At 41.7% G+C, this 24857-nt stretch overlaps 1 protein-coding gene across 1 annotated transcript in view; it reads right to left on the reverse strand.

Annotated features, from left to right (window-relative positions):
* LOC122787918 (unconventional myosin-Vb-like) overlaps positions 1 to 24857 on the reverse strand; it is a gene marked incomplete at its 5' end in the record, with an annotated part of 1807467 nt that overhangs the window by 482740 nt on the left and 1299870 nt on the right. Inside the window, one exon of the mRNA XM_044054844.1 lies at positions 22770 to 22925. Within this exon, the coding sequence (XP_043910779.1) occupies positions 22770 to 22925 (156 nt within the window). The remainder of the gene's footprint in view (positions 1 to 22769; positions 22926 to 24857) is intronic.

Below are 24857 nucleotides of genomic sequence, written 5' to 3' on the forward strand. Positions count from 1 at the left end.
ATGGCTGTCCAAAATTTTTGTATTCTCCTTTGTTAGAGTAATTAGGAAAGAACACCAGTATTTGATTATATTGGTTGATATTGGAAAATCTGGCCACATTTGGCATGAAGGAAGGATTAGTATGAAGAGACCCCCTATCCTTCTGGAAAAGGATGCTTGGAAGAAAGGGCTTGCAACTTAGAAACCCTTTTCGCTGATGTAATGGCAACCAGAAAGGCAGATTTCCATGATAAAAACTTCAAGTCACAATCCTGAGTCAGCTCAAATGGACTCTGGGTTAAGGCTTGATGGGAAGTGTCCATGGTCACAGTGGCTGAGGGTGAGGCAAGAATGAATGGTCTGCCTAAAATCAGATCTGTTTGAATCCACCACATTAAACGGGATCTGCAAAATGTTTGTCAACCTGATAGGAGCAGATAGGGGATGACGTAGAATGGACCACTTAACAGATAGTGTCTATTTGAGAATGTGCATATAGAACCTTGCTAAACAGAGGCAGCCCCCCAGAACCCCAACTCCTAGATGGAACTGGACCAGTGCTGTTGAGGGCCAAAGCTCCAAGAGGGAGAGACTGATCCAAGAGCAGTAGAACTGACCCTCTCCCCCGGGTCCAGCCCCCCCATTCCAGATCCAGGCAGACTCTGATCCAAGGACCTCCAAGCAGAGGCAGTCAAAGCAACAGTTGGAGTAGAGGAAGGAAAGGCCCTCTGATTCAACCACGAATCCCTTGGGAGGCTACTATCCTGGGGCACTGAAACAGACAGTTGGACTGGAGAAGGAGAAAAGGTCACAGGCTCGGATCCACGGAGGGACAGAGGAGGAAGAACCCCCCATCTGAATCTGAGGCTTGATTATGGATCTAACCATCCTGTCTACATCCAGGTAAAGGCTTTGTGAGGACCTAGAAGAATCAACCAACAAAGTATGAGAATGTCTAGCTGTTTGGAGGATCTTTTCTGGTACAGAGACACCAACAGAATGGATCTCCTTAAAGACTGTAGATCTGGAGACTGACGGATCTGAGGAGAGCTACTTGGATCCAGAGGCTTAGGATCCAAGGGTAGAGTGGAAGGCTCACCTAGAGCTGTTAGGTCTATCGGAGCAAACAGAGGTCTCAACTTTAGAGAGGTCGGATCCAATAGCCTCAAAGGCTTGGCATGCAGCTCTGTGGAAGCTCTTGGCTCCTTAGGGGGCTTTTACTAGTTGAGCAGAGGCTTGGAAGGGGGTGGATCAGCACCTGGAGAAATAACAGAAGCAGGAAACAGGCCTTTCAAAATAAGCTTGTTTCTCCTCTCCTCCCCTGCAAGGCCCTAAGGTTGAAACTCTCACAGATCTTGCAGGGACAGTCAAGATGACCTGACTCTAAGCAGTAGACATGATGATCATGTGCATCCAAATGAGGAATCTTCCTCTCACATTGGGAGCATCTCTTAATACCAGAAGGCTTCTCCATAGCTGATAGAACACACTAAAGACAAAATGTCAAGAAAAAACTAGACTCTAAACTAAGAGCAAGTTACAAAAAAACAAAGACTTTTTTTTTTTTTTTAAACAAAAGTTAGATAAAAAAGAAGGGCTAAAGCCCAGAAGAAAAAGGGCAGGAGATAAAAGAAAGACCCCTAACGCACCACGAGAACTACAGAGGAGAGGAGGAAACTACTCTATATCAAACTAGGAGAAGGAACACTAAAAAATACAACAGAAATATAAAATATGAATGTTTACCTGAGCCTGGAAAAAAATCACGTCTGGGTATACCAGTGGTAAGCGAGATCTGAGGAGGTTAGGCTGGATGCAGAGGATTATGGGTAGGGCAGGAGTTTGACCCTGGCAGTTCAAGTCTGTGGGAGGTGGCTGAGCCAGATCAGAGGTTTGGATCTAAGACCCATACAGGAAGCAGAATGAGGAGGACATCATCAGGTTGTTGTATTAAATTCATTCACAGCAGAATCATCTAAGGGGAGGATTTTTAGGAATGTCCAGTTAATATATGATTGACTAGTAATGAACATTTCTGGATTAAACTTGGAAAGTTGTGTGTTGTTTTATAAATGTGCTGTTTAATTGGATGTGAGAGATGTCTAGGGGTTCTGAATGGAAAGATGATCACTGAGACAGTCAGACACTGCACCTGAGGTAATGTATTTGCTAGGGTCTGATACTAGAATTCAGTCTAATAGGGACTTCGATTGTCTTGCTATACTGTGTGGGGCTATTTATTAGTTGTGTGAAACCAAATAAGTTCACGCTAGATGTAGGGCAGTTAGGGTTTATGTCTAAGCAACTGAAATTCACATCCCGTAGTAGTAGTATAAATTGTGGAATTGTTATGAATATCCAATATAGAATATCTTCCAGTATAGCTGTATTGTCACCAGGAAGGATGTGAAGAGCAGTAACACAATAATTGTTTAATTTTAGGAAAGTAATAAGTTCTAATGATTTCAATTTTAATATTGGTTTGTGGGAAAGGGAAATGTGGTAGTTGTCGAGAAATATTAAAGCAATATCATCACCTTTCCTCTTTATATAGTCATTTTGAATGATATTGTAACTGAAAAGTGTAATTTTGGCATTGTTTATACCATGTTTAAGCTGAGTTTCAGTTATTGAGAAAATATCAGGATTGTGTTGGGTAATCTATGCAAATAGTTTAGCAAATTTATTTCTTATGCTTCTAACATTTACGGCAGCAAAGGTTACATTGCTGGGTTGGGGGTTGACCATTGTAGGGTCACAGTAGTGTGTAGAAAAGAATCATCTCGATGTTTGTTTTGATGGATGGGGCCAGGATTAGGGTGAATGTTTCCTCCTAAATGGATTTTAGTATATTGGAGAATTACTAATACTTGTTTTTGGAGAATATTTTTCCATTTTATTTTATTTTGGTTTGTGATGGAATGGAGTTAATCAATTTGTAGTAAAGGTGAGGGTGTCATTAAATAGGTTTGGTGCAATGTGTGAATACTGTATGGAGGAAGTATGAATAGGTGGTTGAGAAAGAGCTGGATATATGTTGAGAGTCATGGTAGAATGAAAGATGGCCCAGCAGCAGCAGCAGAACAGAGGATAAGCTGAGTAGTAGCATAACAAGTAAAGGGATCTGTAGGTTATAACTGGCAGGTAGTGGGGAATTAGGAATCAAAATGGAAAAAGTTGTTGCAGAGCAGAAGGATATTCAGTGGTGGTGGAGTGCGAAAGCTAACACAGGGTAGGTAGGAAAGAAGTATTTTAAATGAAGGAAGATAGGTTGTCATAGTATCATAGGTGTGTACTAGGCTAACTGCCTGGAGCCTTTACAAGCCTAGCCCATACGATTACCCTGGCATCATGCCACCTGAACTTAGTTCCCAGTGCCTCTGTCGAGTAGCACCACTGGGGTGATCCCTAGGGTGAATTTTCTATTTTCCATCCATTCAAGATTTCTCTTGAACAGGGCCAGTAAGTTGCTCTGTTTGACAAGTATGGGAAAGTCTATTCCATAGCATGGGCAGTCTTTGGGTTATGAACCTGCCTCTCCAGCTTGTTCTGTTGATTGTGGTAATGGAGGTTGAGGTTTCTGGAGTATGTGGTGCGGACAGATTGGGATTTCTTTAGATGTAGCATTTCTAACAGAGCTGGGTCAGACTTGGCTTTGTAAGTCAAGCAGGGATCGCCTCTAAGTAGAAGATACGAGACAGAGAATAGTTTGTTTTGAGTCTGTCAATATAGGGCAAGTGTTTAGGCCTACGATCCTCTTTGTGAGGTACTTTTGTGGCCTCTACAGTTGTTGGGGGTGTCTAGTGAGGTACATGCCAAATGGGGCATTGTACTCCATGAGTGGTCTAATGAGGGAAGAGTAGAGGGAGACAATGACCTCTTTCTTCCCGGATGCAAAACCCTTAGTAATGAGATGAACCACATAGAAGGACTTTCTGACCACAGTAGCAATGTGGTGGTCAAAAGAGAGGTTGCTGTCAACCTGTGTTCCCAGATGTCTTATAATGCCTTCTGTATTCAGTGGACTACCATTGATGTGGTAAATCATGGGAACCAGGTTTTTTCCAAAGGGGATGACTACACATTTTTTGGCACTGAGCTTAAGGCCATGGTTCTGACACGAGTTGTTGGTCTCAGTGAGGCCTTTCTGTAGGATGTCACCATCACTTGGGGAGTTAATAGCTCTCAACTTGCAATCATCTGTGAACTTTGTCAGCCAGAGTCCCTTCATGTTGGCCTAGACTTCAGAGAAGTAGATACCAAACAGGAGAGGACTCAGGACCGAACCCTGTGGGACTCCACTCGTGACTGGTCAGCAGTCTGACTTGGAGTCGGCTACTTTTACACTGTGGGTTCCATCTGTGAGCTAGTTTGCAACCCACCTAGTGCTATAGGGGTTAATGCCTAGCTTAGTGAGTTTTTCTGATTCCTGAGTGGGGAATGGTATCGAAGGCTTTGGCCAGATCAAGGTAGGCTGTATGAACCACCTTGCCATCATCCACAGCTCTGATGACTGATTCAAAGTCGACCAGGTTGAACACGCATGATCTACCCTTCACAAAACCAAACTTTGCGGGATCCAGAGTTTGGAGATTCCCTATATCCTTGTTTATTAGGTCCATGATGATGGAGTTAATCAGTCTCTGAAATGTAAGGAATTTGGGTGTTTAAAAGGGTAGAGTATGAGAATGTAGGTAAAATAGGAAGGAATAAGGGTTTCTTTGGGAAATGTAGAAGATACAATGTAGAATAAAAAGGTGCTGTTGTTAAAGTTAAAACATACAAAATTAACTACTTATTCTGTTGTAGAGAGAAAAGAAGTCATGTACTCACCATAACATTCCATGTTTGTTGTCCATCTCTCCATTCATTCTTATTTGGATGGGTTCAGAGCCAATCCTCAGCTCTGACTCAGCTGACTACACCAGCTGGAAGTCTCAAACTTGGCTCGTGGCAAGGTAGGTATCTCCCATGATGCAGTGGTGCAACTCTCCAGATCTTGTTTGCTGCTAACAGTAATAAGGAGTAATATAATGGTATGACCCCAGGTCAAGGAGAAAAAAAACAGAGTAAAAGGAGCTCATGTATAAGAGGAAAGGTCACCACCAAGTCCTCCAGGAGTCCTTGCATGGGGGAAGTGGGGGGGGTCGTAAGAATGAATGGCGAGATGGACAACAAACATGGAACATTATGGTGAGTACATAATGTCTTTATGTTATGTTGTCCTATCTCACCTTCATTCTTACTTGGATGGGACAGTGTCCCTAGCATCTTTTTCCCGGGTGGCTCACGGGAGTATGCCTTTGAGCACAGTGGAACCAAAGGAGGCCCTCTCCCTGGAGGCCAAATCAACTTTGTAATGAGTGATAAATGTGTGGCCCACGTAGAGGCAGCACAAATGCTGTCCATAGATATTCTGGCCTGGAAAGCAGAGGATGCTGCTAATGTTTTGGTTGAGTGACCTCTAATTCTGAACAGTAACTTTCTATAATAGGAGGTGTATATAAAAGTGATGCAACTTGAAAGCCAATCTGAAAGGGTGACTTTAGACACTGGCATACCCTTTTTTGCCTCAGAAAAGGAGATGAATAATTGGTCAGATTTCCTGAAATCTTTAGTTCTATGCAAATAGAATCTGAGATGTCTATGCACGTCCAATTGGTGGAGTTTATACTCTGCCTTGTTGCTATGATTAGGGAAAAACACTGGGAGCTCAATGGATAGATTGATATTGGATTGAGAGCAAATCTTAGGTATAAAGGACGGATTAGTTCGTAGCGATCTCTTATCCTTATGGAAAATCAGATATGGTGGTTTGATAGTGCTTGCAACTCCAACTCTTCTGGCAGATGTTACAGCTACTAGAAAGATGGTCTTCCAGGAAAGAAATTTGAGGTCACAAGATGAAGAGGGCTTGAACAGTGGCAATGTTAGTTGAGACAGGACACAATTTAAATCCCAAGGAGACAGCAGTTCTTTAAAAGGAGGTCTCAATAAGGAAGTGTCTTTTAAAAATGTTTTACACAACCTGTGTGACATTAGGTTAGGAGTATGGTCATTATGTGGAAATTCGAAATTGCAGCCAGCTGAACTAACAGTTGCTGCAGCCAAGCCTTGCTGGAAGAGTTCTGCAATAAATTCTAAAATGGACTGAAGTGGAGCAGAAAATGGGTCAATGTTTCAAGTCTGCACACAGTGAAAGAACCTCTTCCACTAGCTAGTATATAGTTTTCTAGTAGAATCTGTATGAGAGGATATCAATGTGTGGTTGACTGCTGGAGTGAAGTTTTGAAGCCTAAGTTGGGAAACGGTGCAGCAATGCTGTCAAGTTGAGGGTGTGGAGAGAAGGATGAAGTGTTCCTGACATGTGTCAGAAGGTTTGGAACTGGGTCCAGAACCCACAGCTTCTCCTGCAGATGAGGCCAGAGGAAGGGGAACCAAATCTGACGAGGCCAATATGGGGCAATGAGAATCAGCCTGTTTCCCAAGGATTTTGCTTTCTGCATGACTTTGGGTATGAGGGGAAATGGGGAAGGGCATAAAGAAGTCCTGAGGGCCAATTGTGAACAAGTACATCTCTCGGTGTCTCCCCTGGAGGGGGAATTAGGGCAATGTAGCTGTTGTACTTGGCATTCATGTGAGTGGCAAAAAGATCGCAGCAAGACTAGCCCCATTTCTGGAAAATCCGTTCCGTTATGTTCTGGTTCAGAGACCACTCATGAAGCATTAATATTGCCCTGTTGAGCTTGTTCACTATCACACTGGATTTCCCCGAGATGGACGCTGCTACTAGAAAACATTGGGAAGATATTCCCCATTGCCAAACTCTCAGAGCCTCTCGGCTAAGTGGGTATGATCTAGTTCCTCCTTGTTTATGTACCATACGACCAACATATTGTCTGAATGTATTGTAATCATCCCTAGTGGAAGAGAGTTATAGAGTGCTTGCAACACCAGAAGCACTACTCTCATCTCTAGAACATTGCTGTGCAAATGGGCCTCATGGTCTTGCCATATATCTTGGACTGTTCTTCCCAGATAGTGCCCTCCTACCCTATCTGGGAAGCATCTGTAGTCACTGTAGCAACAGGTTCTTGTGGAATAAAGGGTCTCCTGATGGTCACATGATTGGACTGAGTCCACCACCGTAGATCCTTCTTGCATGACTGTTATTCTGATCAGATGGGAAATAGGAAGTTCTTGAAGTGACCACTGGAAAAATAGGAGCCACTGAAGGATTCTCATATGCATCCTGGCCAGAGGAACTAGAGTTATGGTTGAAGCCATTGTCCCTAGAAGTTTCAGAACTACCTTTGCCTTTACCTTGTCCTTGGGAAGAAGGTGAAGTATTTGCTGTCTGAGAGCAAAAATTCTGTCGGTTGGAAGATGTGCCATCATAGAAACAGTGTCTAGGTTTGCACCTATGAAGGTAATATTTTGACAGTGCAACAAGGCAGATTTCTGTAAATTCACTGTTATGCCTAGCTGAGCACAAATTTCCAATGTCACATCCCTGGCTTGTTGGAGTAGATGCTTGGTAGTGGCAGCTAGGAGCCAGTCATCCAGATACCAAAACACTTGGAATCCATGACATCTCAAGTGAGCCATTACTACTGCCATGCATTTGGTGAACACTCTGGGGGCTGTAGTGAGACCAAAGGGCAGAGGTCAGAATTGATCAGGCCTTGGACATGCTATCTCATGAGCTACTACTCTCTACTCTCCCCAACCTCTCCTTCTCACAATCAGCATGCAACTGGTTCCACAGCTATCTACATGGACGCCAGCAATCAGTAATCTGGGACAATAACCTATCACCTCACCTCACCTCCCAGTTACTCTCAGAGTTCCCCAAGGGTCAATCCTTGGCCCTCTGCTATTCTCAATTTTCACTAACAACCTACATATTGCCACCACACAAGCATCTCTTATACAGTACGCAGATGACTCTACTCTTATCTGTTCTGCCCCCACTCTAACAGAACTACAACAAATCACACAGGAATAATTCTATTCTGCAGAAATCTGACTATCCAATGCTCAGCTCCTACTCAACCCAAGACAGACAAAACTTCTCCTGTTCCAACCTTCCAAAGCCACACAAAACACCCCCCCCACTTCAACATTCTCGCCAAAGATGATACTATCATCTCTCCATCAGAACACACAAAATTACTCTGTGTGGAAATACACAACAAACTTAGATTTGACACCCACATATCACTCACAATAAAAAAAGTTCACAAGAAGCATTATATCGAAGCCACCAATTCCTAACCAAGGCGGCTACAATCTCCATAGCCAATTCCCAACTAATCTCCACCCTACTCTATGCATCCCCCATTCTTACCAACCTTAGACAGACCTACACAAGCTGAATGCTTGTTACAACAAAATTGATAAATTTGCCACTGGAACCTCCTACTGCAATCATCATCGTCTCCCTTAAAGAACTAAACTGGATAGAACTCCCACAACTCCTTCACTTTAATCAACTCACCCTCGCTCATAAACTTATTAACCACCTCCATAACATCCCTTCCCTTCAAACCCTTCTCCAACCTTATCACTCCACTAGGCCCCTAAGATCAAGAAACAAAAATCAACTGTTACCAAACCCAAAAATTCAGCAGGAGAAGCAATATTTTCATGTACCATATCTAAACTTAGGAACAATTTTCCACCCTTTATGACTACTCTACCTTCCAGCAGCCCTTTCAAGACTCTGTTCAAATTCCACAAATTTGCACAGGCTTTCTCCTTGTTCTAATCCAGACTAACACCCCCACCCTTACCCCCCCACACCTAGACTCTTAACCCAACTATACTACCGCCACTACTAACCAGTCAGAATTAGCTAGTTTTCCTTACATACTTTAAAATCTTATCTGACAACTTTATTATAAACAAGAAACTATCAACTTGCAACATTTACTGTATATACTGTTGATAATCAATATCTTGTTATTGTATTAAAAACAGCAACATGTAATGTAGTTTACTATTGCTGCAACTTTGTATCTCTATCATGTACATGATGTGGAGCTTTTCTCCCTGGGCATCCACTGAAATAGGACCTGCATCCAGTCGGAATTTCCCAGTAAACAAATGTAAATAAATAAAGAAATTAAATAAATAAATAAATTAAATAAATGACTGGCTCCCAGCTGGAAGCATAACTGACTCCTTGATGCTCTGTCCATTTTATGTGGTATTATACATCTTGGAGGTCTACTGAGCACATCCAATCATCTTTCCCTAAGAAGGGAAGTATTGACTGCAGTGTCACCATTTGGAAATTTGAATTTTTTGAGTCATTCAATTTGCTAAGATCCAACATGGGTCTCCAGTCCCCTGTTCTTTTTGGCACCAAAAAGAATCTTGAGTAAGTTCCAAATCCTATTTGGTCTGCGGGGACTTTTTGGATGACTCTGTCTAGCAACTTTTGGATTTCTATAGTTGCTTGCTCCCTTAGATTGGGTGGAACATTTGTGACTGTTCTGATTTTTAGGACGGGATGGCAAAAGGAAATGGACTTTCCTCTGGATATTATGCTTTGCAGCCACTTGTCTTTTGTGATATTTTGCCAGGCTTCTGGGTACAAAGAAACATCCCTCGACTGCCTCCAGAATAGAGCAGATGGACCTCCATTCAGGAGCGCTGGTAGGGACGTCTAATAAAGGAATCATGGTCACCCTGGTTTTGCGGACTCCCCCCCTCTAGGACGATGTCAACCATTGTTGACTTCCCCTCTGCCCCTGGGGAAGGATTCACCTCGTGTGTCTTGTAAAGCTCCCTAGGATCTTTTGAACCACATTTTCCCACTCTTCTGACCTTTAGGGCAAGGTCTTGAAGGTAATGAAAAGCGTACTTCAACGGCAGAGAGTTTTCCTTTCCTGCTCGCATCTAGTGAGTCTCTCTCTAACTTAGGGTCCAAAAAGTGAGGAACCATCAAAAGGGGCATTAGTAAAGGTAGACTTAAAAGGTTCTGCAAAATTACACACGCGCATGCAGGAATGTCTCCTCAGGCAAACTCCTGAACCCGCTGCACAACTCGTTCCATCCACTGCATAATATATCAGTCTCGTGGAGGAGGTGACAATGGAATTTAAGGTGGACAGCTGGGAGGAGACCTCCTCAGTTACCTCCATAGCCAATGAACCTTGCAGAGCATCTCATAGCTCCTTCAGGAGATCTCTTTGTAGCCTTGTAAAGTGTGAGAGGTAGTTCAGTGATCCAAGTGTAAAAATCGCTGACGAATTGATATGCTTCCCATATCTGTCCATCATTCGAGAATCTTTGTTCAGAGGATGAACAGATGAGGATGTCTCAAAGTTCCTTCTTGGTGGCTGTTGCATCCACCACAGCATCTACAGGCACACCTTTTGTAAGAAAATCTTTTCCAGTGGGGGTTGACAAAAACTTGTTTGGCCTCCATGGGACTGGTTCTATAGTGTCAGGGGACTCCCATGCCTTTTGACTAACTCCATTAGCTCATCAAAAGGTGGAGAACACCCAGGAGGCTGAAGGTTGAGATCCAAAGGCCTTCAGGTACACCAACTCCTCATCAGAAGGAGTAACGGTTTTCCAGCCGTGTCTCTGTTTTAGGATTTCAAGGATATCTGCAAATGAGATCTTCAGAGGACAACTGTGGGGACCCTTCTGACTCCTTGAGGTCAGTGTCTGAGGTGACAGACTCATCAAGGGAGTCTATATGCTTCCTCTTGCATGTCCTCTTTTAAGGGGGCTCCTCAGAAGTGTATTCTGGGGAGGCCTCAGAAGAGAGGGGTTCAACCAATGGGGGTTCCTGAGGCTCTGAATCTCTGCTGTTCTGTGGATGGGATGGTGCAGTGACAGTAGTCGGTGCTTTGGGGGGACAAATGCCAGTATCCTTGTGTAGAGCTATACGGGGGAATAGCACACTCCTCATCAGCTTGAAAGCAGTACCTACTGGTTCTGAGGATACCTCCAGCTCCGAGGAAACAGAGGACACCCTCGGCCTCAGAGAGACCGACTCTGAAGCTGATTTAGGAGCCGAACTCACCCAAGCCAATGCACTGAGGGGAAAACATGGAACTGAAGCAACTCTGGTCTGAGCATTCCCCCTCAAGGCCAACTGGAGAGCTTCAGCTCGCAGACACCCCGGATGGCACCGAGTGTGTCGGAGCAGATATCGGTTCCATAATCTCCGAAGGGGATCCCAGAACCAATGGGTCTACAGCAAGTGGTACTTGGCCCTCCGGCTCTGAAGATCCAGCATGGCTCAGAGGAGGAACGACAGTGGATGCAACAGTCTTAGAAGGCTCCAAAATCTGTTGGGTCAGAGCAGAGAACAATTTTGCCAGCACCAGCGACTTCAAAGGTCTGCGCACCACACGCTCCACATCATCATCAGATAGGCTCCTAGAGGACCTGGAGGATACAGTTGGTGAACGAGATCTCTCGAGAATGGAAGATCTCTAAGTAGGGGAGACTGGTGGAATTTCAATGGACCGACACCAAGACACGGTTTCTTTCAGTTCTGAAGACCTTGGAGCCAAAGAACCAGGTTTATCATCAATAATAATCTCCATCAGCTCCAAATCCTGTGGAGCCGAGGAGGTTGATGGTTGCAATATTTTTGACAATTTTTCAGGAGGCTCTGACTGAGCCGAAAAGACAGGAGGTGGCCTTTTAGTTGGTTTGTCCCTCTTACAAAAAGAGGATGATGAAGAAGCAGCACTCTGCACAGCTTCCTCAGAGGTCAGTTTCAAGAGTCCTTTGACAATCAATTTGTTTTTCCTCTCCTGCAACACACGTGCTAAAGGAATGGCAGAAAGTGCAATTTTCGTGGAGATGGATAACTCCTAAACAATAGACACAAATGCTATGTCCATCTGTAATCAACATTTTCTGGGTGCATTTTTGACATTTCTTAAAGCCCAAAGGCTTATGTTGTTTCTCCCTACTCTCTTTGGACACGTTATGAAAGAAAAAAGTCCTATAAGAATAATAAACACTAAGTAAAAAAAAAATCAAACCACTTCTAGAAAAAAATATAACACGCTAATTTAACACACAGCACATCTAATGAATATAAATAGAAATAACTTTGCTCTAAAACGAGCACTAGGACCTCTAATTTAAACGGACCTAGAAAGCTATAATAAAAGGAGAGCTAGAATACACTAACACTACTAAGCCCTCTAACTAAAACGGGCAATTAGCTCTCTAACTTAAAAAAGCCAATGAACTAACCAAGCTAATTAACTAAATGACTAGAAATACACACAAACACTAAATGCAATTTTGATAACACCACTACAGAAGATGACTACGGGATACACAGTACAGGCCTGCGAAAAAAACAATGGCCAAGAAATAGCACACAACAGTGGAAAAAGGAGATAAAGTTAAGCTACACACTAAAACTAAGGTTTAACTACTAGAAGGCAAAAGACAAAAAAACATAGCCACGACCAAGAGGAGAACTTCCAACCTCGTAAAGTGTAAATGAGATCTGGAGAGTTGCACCACTGCATCATGGGATACCTACCTTACCACGAGCCAAGTTTGAGACTTCCAGCTGGTATCTTCAGCCGAATCGGAGCAGAGGATCATCTCCGAACCCATCCAAGTAAGAATGAAGGCGAGATAGGAAAACATAACATATGTTACACAAAACATTAAGCAAGGATAAAAAATACAATGTTATTTTCAGTTTCTACAGTGACCATTTTATGCGGTTGCAAATATCTGGCCTATCTTTACAGTACAATATTTCTAAGCACTTACTGCAGACTATAGATGGACTTCCTTATCAAGGATTGCTATCAGAATATAGGCAAACAGAAGTAAATTGGGGGATCCTAAGTGAAAGGCCAGCACTGGTAGAGTTTTTAGTAGAATCTAGAACAGAAGCTGCTATTAAAGAATAAATAATTAGTAGGGCATGTAAAATATTAAATAACTATAAGAATCAACAATGAGGAACAAAACTGCAGTAAACTACATCTGAAAAAACATGGAATAAAACAAAAACAATGAACAGCAGAAATGTTAACTTTCTAATAGATAAAACAAAGCTTTTGGGTTTCCCCTTTCTCAATGTATAAAAATGTGATTATACAACCATCTTTAAATATACAAATCTGACACAGCCAACCAATCAGAATAAAAAACTAATACTTAATTACATCATTAAATAATCAATTGAAATTTTCTTCAGTATTCAACCTTACTCTACAAAACTGACCTTTCACTATACCCTTAAAATATGTGGGGCATGCATGCTAGTTCTGTATGTATATCTATTCACATGTACCAACTTCTTATATACACAGGTTTTAATATTATCATCCTTCTTTTCTAAAGTTATATCCAAATAATGAATTGTTTTAGGTGAGCATACCATCTCAAAGCCTAAAAAAATTGTGGTGTTATTTAAATATTGTACAAATTCTTCCAAGACAACTTCATCACCATTCCACAATAAAAAGAAATCATCAAAAATCTTTTGTGAAAGAACACACTGGCATTCACATAACCATCATCACTATAAATATATTTCTTTTCCCATTTATTAAGTACCAAATTAACATAGGTGTTTAGCCACTGGGGTGCCCATGGAAACACCTGAAGTTTGTAGGTATGGTGTCCCATCAAATAGGAAGATATTATTAGTTAGGATGATATCAATAATACACCAGATATTCCTCATCTCATTATGTAACAAATCAGTTTCCATGTTCAGAAATTCATGTATTGCTTCCACCCCATATTTATTAGGTATTACTGTAAACAGGGACTTAATGTCCAAGCATACAAATAAAAATTTAGTATTTTTATAACCATTAAACCAGCCTGCTAGTGATCTCAAAAAATCTGCTGAATCCTTTATATAACTTTTACAAATAGACCGGGGGGGGGGGGGGGTAATGTCAATAATAAGTTGGAAAATGTTGAACTTGTATGGATTCTAGAATTAAATGCAGATAAAATACCGGGCTTGAATGGGGCAGTTAGTTTAAAGCCTGTTCTGCAAAAGAAACAAATGATGCTGCATTAATTAATGTTTAATAATTGATTATTTAATGATCTAATTAAGTAGTATTATTTTTTATTCTGATTGGTTGACTGTGTTAGATTTCTATATTTAAAGATGGTTGTGTAATCACATTTTTATACAGTGAGGAAGGAGAAACCCGAAAGCTTTGTTTTAACTATAAGAATCAATCAGAAGTTGTTAGAAAGGATTGGGAAGAGACAATAGATAAGCAATTGGCAAAGAAAGAATGGTAGGTTATATGCACAGCTCCAAAACATGCAACAAAGTCTAGAAGATTTAAAATTTTTGCTTTGAAGTATGTGCACAAGTATTTTTATGCAAAGCAGACTCTAAAGAATTTTTCCTCAGATTGCAAATGTAGGTAACTGGGAACGTATTTTTTTGGAAGTGTAATAAGTTTGCAGAATTTAAAAATTCCTTGCAGACCACTCTGTCAGAAATACTGAATGAGCAAATTGATGTAACTAAGGAAATTATTTTTTGAGCTGTGATACATAATCAGAATTGCCTAGACATAAGTAAGGCTTGCGGAGTTTAATTCTAGTGCCTGCCAAAAAAAGCAATTACTAGAAAATGGAAATCAAAGTCTAAACCAATCACAGAAGTAGTTAATATAGTAACAGATTTAGAAAAAAATGAAGTGGGATCTATAGAAAAGGGTAGGAGCAAATTACATAGAAAAAATGGAATTGTGGTTAATACACATGCAGAATATTGTTTTGGAGGAGGGATAAGGTTTAATGGAAGGCAGGAATTGAATGAGCTCCGTAAAGTTCAACTGACAAGGACTATACAGAAGATTATATGTGATTTATAATGTTTGCAACTGAAAATGTCAATATGGTTTGTTTTCATTTATATAAATATATGATTACTAATGTCATAAGTGGTAATTCCAATAAAAATGCTCTTGTTTCAAAAAAAAAAAGTATTTATAAGCACCATTTATTCTGTGACATTGTCTTGATTAAAATCCTAAGAAATGTATTTTGTCAGTATTTATGAGAAAGGATGTCATATACTGAATCCATAATGGTTTGTCCTAGGATTTTATAACTATGATTAACCTCATGTTTGGTATTATGCCCTTCACTCAACAAGCTCTAATGTTTAGACACACCTTGATCTCCCATGTACCAAACAGTAACTAGGTGGATTTAAGTCCACCCCCTCCCCTCGGTTGAAGCACGTGAAATTTTGATTTAATGCTCATATGACTTTCTTCCTTCAGATTGATTAAGTTTTCTTAGTAAATAAAAGGTATGGCAGACAACAACCAAAAACAGGGTATCTGAATACTAGATTTATTCACATGCATCAGATAAGACAGCTCCTTTTCTACAGCTTTAAAAATTTGTTGAAAACCTTGATGGAAGCCAGAGAAAAAAACAACAGTGAAGCGACCACATCAGACCACCATGTTGTTAAATATGTAGACTGCAGTCAGCCCTCCAGAATAATCTGAATTCCTTTATGCATGTTTTTTTGCATCTTTAAAGCCATAAAAGTGCAACAACAAATTAAGGAATATCACACACATGTATATGCAAAATTATTAATGATTTCTGTATACTTGATGAATGGATTATAGTCTTCACTCTTACTTAGATGTTATCACTGTTTAATATGCATGAAAATGTTTCATTTTTGTTTTCTATCATCACTATTCAATGAACCAGTTGTGACGTCTTTTTTGGGCACTAAGATGACCTTGGTCATAGCTGAAGTGAGTCTTGAGAACAAAGCATCAGTCCACTGAGAAGAATGTTTACAAAACAAACATTAATGGATCAAGGAAAGCCTGACAGTATAATATTCAACAGATGCTAATGATCAGGCTCAAGAAAGTACAGTTGTGTACACTTACCATAAATGTAGATGTTAGAGTGTATTCACTGTTGCAGTCCTAACATATGGGTTTATTTGGCTCCCGGTAGCCCTCAGTCAGCCTGAATACCAGAGTCCTTGGTATATGAAGACGGCTGCCGTCGGTTGTAAAACTGATGTCAGAATGTCATGTATAAAGGAGGCAGCTAACGCCATTTTCTCAGTTTTTCTTGACTCAACTGTCAGAAGTCCCCAAAAGAAGGCTAACCCAGGAAAGAAACACCCAGGAAAAATGCCATTCAAAAAATAAAATCTCTAGTCTGTGCCTTAAGAAAAAAGGGAGAATGGAGAGGGGGAAACCAGGACTGCAACAGTGAATACACTCAAACATCTACATTTATGGTAAGTGTACACAAATGTACCATGTTCTTCGTGTTTCACTGTTGCAGTCCTAACATATGGGTCAATTCCCAAAGCCCAAGAAAAACACAAATGGGGGAGGAAGAAATTACAGACTAAGGATTGGTAAGGAGGCCTTTCAAAACTGCAGATGCAAAACCAGCCCTGGATTTAGAAACCAAAGGTAGATTGTAATGCTTTGTGAGGGTATGGACAGAAGACCAAGTATCTGCTTCTAGAATGTTTAGTGGGCACACCTCTCAAAAAAGCTGCAGAGGCAGAAGCTGCTCTAGTAGAATGGGTCCTAATACCCTGAGAGGGAACCTTTCCACACTGCAAGTAACAAATGTGCATACAATGAGCAATCCATTTGGAAATGGTTTGTTTCAAAATAGTTTTACCCTGATCCCCAGGAGCAAAACGAACCAACAACTGCTCAGAATTCCGAAAGGGTTTAGTCCTGTTTAAGTAAAATCTCAGCTGTCTATGCACATCAAGATAGTGCAGAATCCTTTCCTCTTTATTCTGGGGATTATCGAAAAAGGTAGGCATGTGAATAGACTGGTTAAGGGTCAAACTGGAAACCACCTTGGGCATAAAGGAGGGATTAGTTCTCAGGGGAAACCCGATCTGTATGAAAGATAATGAAAGGTTCTACTGCCATTAAGGTTTGTAACTCCAAAAGCCTTCTGGCAGAAGTAATATTCAAAAGAAAAGCAGTCTTCCAGGAGAGAAGCTTTAAATCAGCAGAGGCAGCTGGTTCAAAGGGAGGTAGAGTAAGCTTCTCCAGGACAAAATTAAAATCCCAAGCAGAAACAAGGGCTCCCCTGGGAGGTCTAAGATTGCTAGCTCCCCTCAGGAACTGCTTTGTCAAGGGATGAGAGAAAATTGGTTGTTCATAGGAGCAATGAGCAGAAATTGCTGAAGCATGGAATTTTGATAGAAGAAAAGGAAAGCACACCATTAAGTAATCCTGCTGGGTAATCAAGAATGAGAGAAAGAGAAGGAGGAGAAGAGTCTTCTCCTTTAGCCTGCATCCAAGAGCAAAATCTCTTCCATTTATCTGCATAGGATTTCCTGGTGCTAGGCCTCCTGGCCTCATGAAGAACCTCAACCACCTGCTGGGAAAGATTTAAAGTATTAGCCAGGCAGTTAAATGCAGAGTTTGATGATGAGGATGAAGGTACTTTCCCCTTTCCTGACCCAACAGATCTGGTACCAGGGGAAGATGCCAAGGCTGAGCTTGGGAAAGGCAGCGAAGAGGAGGATACCAATGCTGCCTGGGCCAATCCGGTGCTATAAGGACAGCCTTTGGTTTTTCATCCCTTATCTTTAGCAGCACTCTGGGAAGAGGAGAGAAGGCACAGACTGAGTTGCGTCCATTGGAAGGACAACGCATCCACTCTCCAAGCTTTATTGTGAAACTCCCTGGTGCAGAAGGTTGGAAGGAGATGATTGGTGTGAGAGGAGAAAAGATCCACTTGTGGTGTATCCCAATGCTGAGTGATGCAATGGAAAATTATCTTGTTCAGTTGCTACTTGTGAGGATCCAGAACATGTCTGCTCAAATGGTCCACCAAAGTATTTAGCCTCCTTGGAAGATAATGGGCTATTAGATGTATGCCCATGGAAGCTGCTAAAGACCATAATCTCATGCTTTGTCTACACAAAGGGTAAGAATGAGTCCCCACCCTGCTTGTTGATATACCACACGACTGTGATATTGTCTGTCCTGATCAGAAGAGTCCCAGGGTAGAGTAGGTCCTTGAAAGCCAACAAGGCCTGCTGCACTTCAATCAATTCTTTTAAGTTTATGTGCAGATTAATCTGCTGAGTGCTCCAAGTTCCCTGTATGCCCCTGCCCTCCAGATGTGCCCTCCATGCATAATCTGAGGCGTCTGTGGTGAGAGTCTGGCTGGCAGGCGGTGGTAATCAGAAAGGCAGACCCTTGTTCTGAGAACAGGCTGTCGCCCACCAGAGAAACTCTCTTTGTAGACAGGGAATTAGTGGAAGAATCAAGTCTATGTCCTGTGTGTGTTGACACCAAAGGGTCTTGAAGAACCATTGAAGTTTTCTCATATGCAGCCTTGCATATGGGATCATCAGAATACATGAAGCCATGACCCCCAGTGCTTGCAGGAATTGCCTTGCAGAGAGCTGGGTCATGTTTGCCAAGTCCATGAAGTAAGCTGAAAGATGATCCTGTTTCTCTTGAGGGAGAAATATCATTTGAGCAGCTGTATTCAGACTCTCTCCCAGGAAAACAATCTCCCTTGTAGGAACCAATTCTGACTTCTTTTCATTGAGAGTGTAACCCAAAGAGGTGAGAATGTCCTTCACGAAGTCCAAATCCTTTTGTAGTTGTTCTGGGGAATTTGCTTGAATTAGAGTCTCATCCAGGTTAGGATAAATTTGAATTTTTCTCTGCCTGCAAAAAGCAATGGCTGGTGCCAGGCACTTCGTGAAAACTCTTGGAGCAGTAGATAAGCCAAAGGGCAGTGCAGAAAATTGGAAGTGTTGCTCCCCAGTCCTGGAAGAAGGAACTGCCTGTAACTTTCCCTTATTGGGATGTGCACATAGGCCTCCTTGAGATCCAAAATTACCAGCCATGAATCCTTGCCCAGCTTTGGCAGTAACTGTTGAAGAGTGAGCATCTTGAATTTGGGAATCACCAGAAAAGTGTTTAGAATAGACAGATCCAGAATAGGGTGCCAAGTGCCCCCTTTTTTGGGTACCAGAACAAGTTTTGAATAAAAACCTAGGCCTGCCTGATTTGCAGGAACCAGCTCTATTGCTCCCATAGTCAATAGGGAAGAAATTTGAGTTTCTACCTCTACCTGAGAGTTCTGGGTATGTCTGGGTATCCTTGCAAAACAAGGAAGGTGTGAAAATAAAACTTGTAACCTTGGTTTACTATACTGAGCACCCATTTGTCATCTGTGATGGTAGACCATACCTCTGCAAACCTGGCTAACCTTCCCCCCCAAAGGAAACCCTGGGCCCACAGAGGTAGGTACAAGAAGGCCGGAATCATTGAGAATGCTTGCTTTGGGAAGCTGGCTTGGAACTTCCCGATTTAGCAGAAGAATGCTATTGTTTAGCTCTTTGAGGGGCAGAAGGCTGCCCTCTGGAAGATCTGAAACCCCTAGACCTAGTGTGACACTGTTTGCCAGGATCAGGGAAAGACCAATTCTTGGAGGGATAATACCTACTAAAAACCTGAAGTCAAGCACCCTGGACCCAACAGATGGCAAACAGACTTTATTGGCTAAAACTCCTCAATACGAGCAAAGATACGAAATTCAAGCTGTTCCACAGAAACACAAATTAATGTACACACTGTCCAAGTCGTTTTCATCAACTTCATCAGATAACATGCAAATCAATCATCTTAGCTCAATAAAGTCTGTTTGCCATCTGTTGGGTCCACAGTGCTTGACTTCAGGTTATTGGTTTTTTACTGGCATCATCCATTTTGTGGATAATACCCACTAAACTGAGGAGGCTGAACCTGAAGGAAATCTTTTACAGCTTGCATAGATTTCACCTTATCCTCCAACTTCTTCAGAACCTCCTCAGCCTTGTTACTAAAAAGGTTGTCTTTGTGCAAAGGAACATCCAGCAATTTAGATTTAACAGTTTCAGAAAGAGGCTACTCTCTAAGCCAAGCATGCCTTCTAATTAAAGAATCAGAGGCTGCTGCTCTGCAGGAAGCCTCCAAAGTGTCAAAACCACAATGCAGTGAATGCTTATTAACTAGATTGGCATAATTTAGTAAATCTTGCAAGTCCTTGTTCTCCGACATGGAAGGAAAAATTCCCAAGCTTAGCTTTAATAGTCTCAAAAGTATGCTTCTGATACTTAAGCATGTGAAACAGACAATTCGCAGATCTAATGGCAAGAGTTGCAGAGGTATAGACCTTTTTACCTCACATGTCCAATGCCCTAGACTCCTTATCAGAAGGTACAGGGTTTTTAGCAATAGTAGCTTTAACACCCTTGGGGCCTTGAGAAATAATCACATGATCAGCAGTAGGATTTTTAAAAAGAAATTGGTGAGAATCCGGAACCCTATAATACCCATCAGGTTTTCTGGGGTAAGCAGGGACAGAATTGGGAGTTAAAGAATTTTCCATGAAAACATCATCCACAACTTCTAAAGCTGGAGGTATAGCCAAAGGCTTATGCTGTGGCAAATCCAAAAACTCCCTGATTCTTTTCTTTGACTGAGGAAAATTCTGACTTTCCCATTTAAAGTGCTCTGTAAGAGTATTCAAAGTATCCCCAAAGGAAAAATCCTCTGGAGGGGAGGCAGAAGGGATAGAGTCCTCACAGCATCAGAATCCTCAAAGACAGAATAAAGTTGAGAATTTCCTTCTTCACCAGCAGAAATACTGGAATCCTCAGAATCTGAAACCGACAAAACATCAGGAGACAATTCCCTAGCCCTCTTGGAAGGGAGGTGAGAGCCCCTAATCAGGGGAAGATCATCACCAGCCATCTTTACCAACTGGGACTGAGGCACAGGAGGGTAGGTAGACACCTGCTTGTGTGTAGTTTTGCGGTTGGAAGGTTTGCTAGTACTCCGGAGGGACTCGGGAGGCCTAGCAACTGCATAAGTCTGACTTAAGGTAGTTGCCCTGGGTCTGGTCTCATGTCAAAGAGAAGAGGCATTGGAAGCCAGTGCCTGCAAAGCGGCTACGGAGCCATCTGAGATGGAGACAAGCAGAGGGTCAAAAGATGAAAAAGCAGCCTGCAGCATGGAGGACTCTGTAAGGGTCTCGGCAGAGGCCTGTGGCTGAAAATCTGCTGACTGCAGGGGCTGCAAAAGCACCTCACTGACTACCGCTGAGCTGATGACCAATTTCACCTGTGCTTCATCGGCAGATTTAACCCTAGAGGCCTGTCACTGGTCTTTGTCCTTGCATTTCATATGTATATCCAAAGTCAGGAGACCAGAGGACGCCATACCAATGAACTTAGGCCAGAGTCTGAAATGCTTAAACAAAATCTAAGCTCTATGGCATATGCTATACGGGTTAAAGGAAGCACAGAGATCACAATTAGGGACGTCGTGCTCAAGGCCCAAACAAGTTATACAATAGAAATGAAAATCACAGTGTGGAATCTGTTTTCCACAGGCAAAACAGTTATTAACTTTATATGACATTCGTTAAAGCAAGAAAAGTGGGTCCCCAATGGGGTACTTATCTGAAGGCATCTTCAACTTGGTAGTCGGAAAGTGAAAAGAAGGCAAATGGCCGACCGGCACTAGTACAAATTGCATCTGTTTCATGCTCTGTGGCAAGAAAGACTGAGGAAATGGCGTCAGCTGCCTCCCTTTATACCAGACGTTCTGACATCAATTTTACAACAGATGACAACCAACGTCATATACCAAGGACTCTGGTATTCGGGCCGACTGAGAACTACTGGGAGCCGGATAACCCATATGTTAGGACTGCAACAGTGAAACAAAGAACATTGAACTTGATTCACCAGTGAACTGGCTAAGAAAGGAAACAAGAAAGTGACCCATGAGAGTTACCTTTCCATTCATTTTTCAGGATGGCAGAAAACTGACCATCTACTTTTCTGTCAGGGATTCTCTTTAAAGGATGGATGCAATAACCAAATGCTGAAGCAAACCAACATTGTGACATATGTTTAAAACCAGCCCTGCAACATACAACCCATGAACTAGCAGCACTACAAAACTAAAGCCTCAACCCACAGTCCTATTTCTACACACACAACAACGTCACAAGGTGTGACAAACTTATTTGTATGGAAATTAATTTCTTTACCACAGCGAAAACGCTATTGTGGTGTAATTGCATTTATGCAATAAAGCTGTTGGTTCCACATTTTGCTGTGGTAAAGAAATTCATTTCCACCTCGAGTGCCAAGATTGTGTTGGTTTTGGTTTACTTGTCACTTTGGGCACTTCCCTCTGTTTCGTTTTGGTGTTAAATTAATTTATATGTTGAGGATTATCTTGGTGAAGACAGGCTTGGAGGTGACTTGATACAGAGCAATGGCAACCTTATTATTATTAATTTTGTATCCGTGCATCCAGCTTTCCTCATTAAGGTATTGTGTGGATTACAGTTTAGTAATACACAGTACATTTCCTGTTAATATAACATTTCTGTAATCCAGTGCACTAATACAGAACAGAAATGTATGATGTATCAAGGTTTCTGTAACAAACCATTTCCATTTCCTGGGGCATTCTAAGGATACATGGCACAGCTGCAGATACACATGTATAACGTCTCTAAGAAACTCTCCAATTGGATAATAGAGTAACAGATGAGCAACTAAGAGCAATATACTCATTGGTGCTTGATTGAAAGTTAAAACCAATGAGTACAAAACAGGAGCTTAAAAAAACAGACAGTTGGAGAGTGTACCCTAAAAGCAGGACATATTGCAACCATTCAAGGGTAACAGTAACTTAGTAAAAACAAACCGTATAATACCTCAAGATAACAGGGTAGCTTTAGCTTCTTACCTGTAATGACTGTCCTGACAAGTCGTGCTTCATCTTCCTTTTTGCACTCCAGCATTCCTTGGAATGTACTGTCCTTCTGCTGCAGAGAAAGTTTCCTGCGTGATTCTCGTTGTAGTAGGTCTGGACTTTTATCACTTACTATGGTCACACCATTCACTGGTTAAAAAAAAAAAAAAGCATTGTGTGACATTATAGGCACATCACTTATTTTACCATATTTCAACCTCAGACTACTTATTTTTGATTTCAGTGTTATACAGCTGAATGACCTAATGAAAGAAAAACATTACTGCATCCCACCCTTGAAGACGAGAAAAAATGCAGAATGCACTTGCCAATGGTCTGCTACTTAACACTAAAGATATGCAGCTGTTTCTCATGAGAAACTTTTACAATTCAACAAAAAGAATTTATGTACTCACCATAACATTCCATCTTTCTTGTCCATTTTCGCTTTTTCCTCACAACCCACCTTCCTGCCCAATAAGGAGTAATAAAGGTGCAAGGATTAGCTCAAGTACTTCACCACAAATATTGTCTACAGGAGCTCTAGAATAGAAAGCAGAAGCTGAGTGAGCCTTAAAAGGCCTTGACAATTGTTTACCCTGTGCAATATAGAAGACACAAAATCTGTGATCCATTTTGCTAAAGTTGTCTTAGATACTGGTAGGCCTTTTCTTGTTTCTGAATATGAAACAAATAATTGGCTTCCTTTCCTGAAGCCCTTTGCTCTGTGAAGATAGAACCACAACCATCTGTGAACATCTAACAAATGGGGTAAATATTCACCCCTGTTGTGAAAATCTGGGACTGGGACTGGGACTGTATGACATGTCTCAGGATGAAATTTAAATCTCATGGAGGAAAAGGATCTTTGTAAGGGGGGGGGGGGGATTAATAAGAGTGTTCCTTTCAAAAAGGCTTTACACAGCTTGTGTGAAATTAAGGAAGAGTCACCTTCCCCAAGGTGGAAATTAGATATGGTTGCCAGTTGGACTCTGATAGTAGCAGCAGCTGCTCCTTCATTGAACAATTGTGCTAAGTTATCCAAGATTGAGTGGATTAGGTGCAGTGAAGAGACCTATGTCATGAGATTTAGCCCAAATAGCAAATGTGCAAGTGGAAAGTTTATGAGATGATGATAAAATGTGATCAACAGGGGCAAAGAGTTGTGGTTGCCTAGCTATCACTGGAATTGGAGGAGCCAAGCTGTCAGCTTGAGGTTGTTCAGGTTGGGATGAATCATTCCTGTCGGGTGAGACAGTAGGTCTGGAACTGGGTCCAGAATCCAAACTTTTCTAGAATATGAGACCAGAGGAAGCGAAACTAAATCTGTTGAAGCCAAAAGGGGGCAATCAGTATTACTGTTCTCTTTAACTTGTTAGCTTTCTGTAGAAATTTGGGGGTCAAGGTAGTGAGACTAAAGGAGTAAAGGAGACCTGGGGGCCAATCATGAAGAAAAGCGTACCTCTGTGCCCCTGCGGGAGATTAGGGCAAAGTAGCTGCTGCATTTGTTGTTGATGGGACAGGCAAAAAAATCACAGCATGGACAGCCCAATTTTCGGAAAATCATCACTGCCATATTCTGATTGAGGGACCACTCATTAGCAATCATATTAGACCTGCTCAATTTGTTTGCTATCACACTGGACTTCCCCGGGATATGTATTGCTATCAGAAAGTGGTTGGATGATATCACCCATTGCCAAACCCTGAATGCTTCAGCAAAAGGGGTATGATCTGGTTCCTCCTTTCTTCTGATGCACCAAGCCACCGACATATTGTCTGTGGGATTTTTCTTAGTTTATTGAGATGCCTAGTTTTGCACCGATTATTAAGATGTAGTCCCCTTGCTTGTATAAGTAGATTCCTGGTCAGGGCAGAAATAAGCTAGTCATCCATAGACTATGAATGCTTGCCATCTCAAGTGAGCCTCCACTACTGTCATGCATTTGGTGAACATTCTGGGGTTTGTAGTGAAACCAAAGGGTAGCGCTCGAAACTGGAAATGACTGGCTCTCAACCAGAAGCGTAAGTGGCTTCTGGACTTTAGGTCCATCTTGATGTGGTAGTACTCATCCTGAAGGT

Source organism: Protopterus annectens, chromosome 13.part0 (assembly GCF_019279795.1).
Source record: "Protopterus annectens isolate FY-2018-M chromosome 13.part0, PAN1.0, whole genome shotgun sequence".
In the NCBI taxonomy this organism is placed as follows: domain Eukaryota; kingdom Metazoa; phylum Chordata; order Ceratodontiformes; family Protopteridae; genus Protopterus; species Protopterus annectens.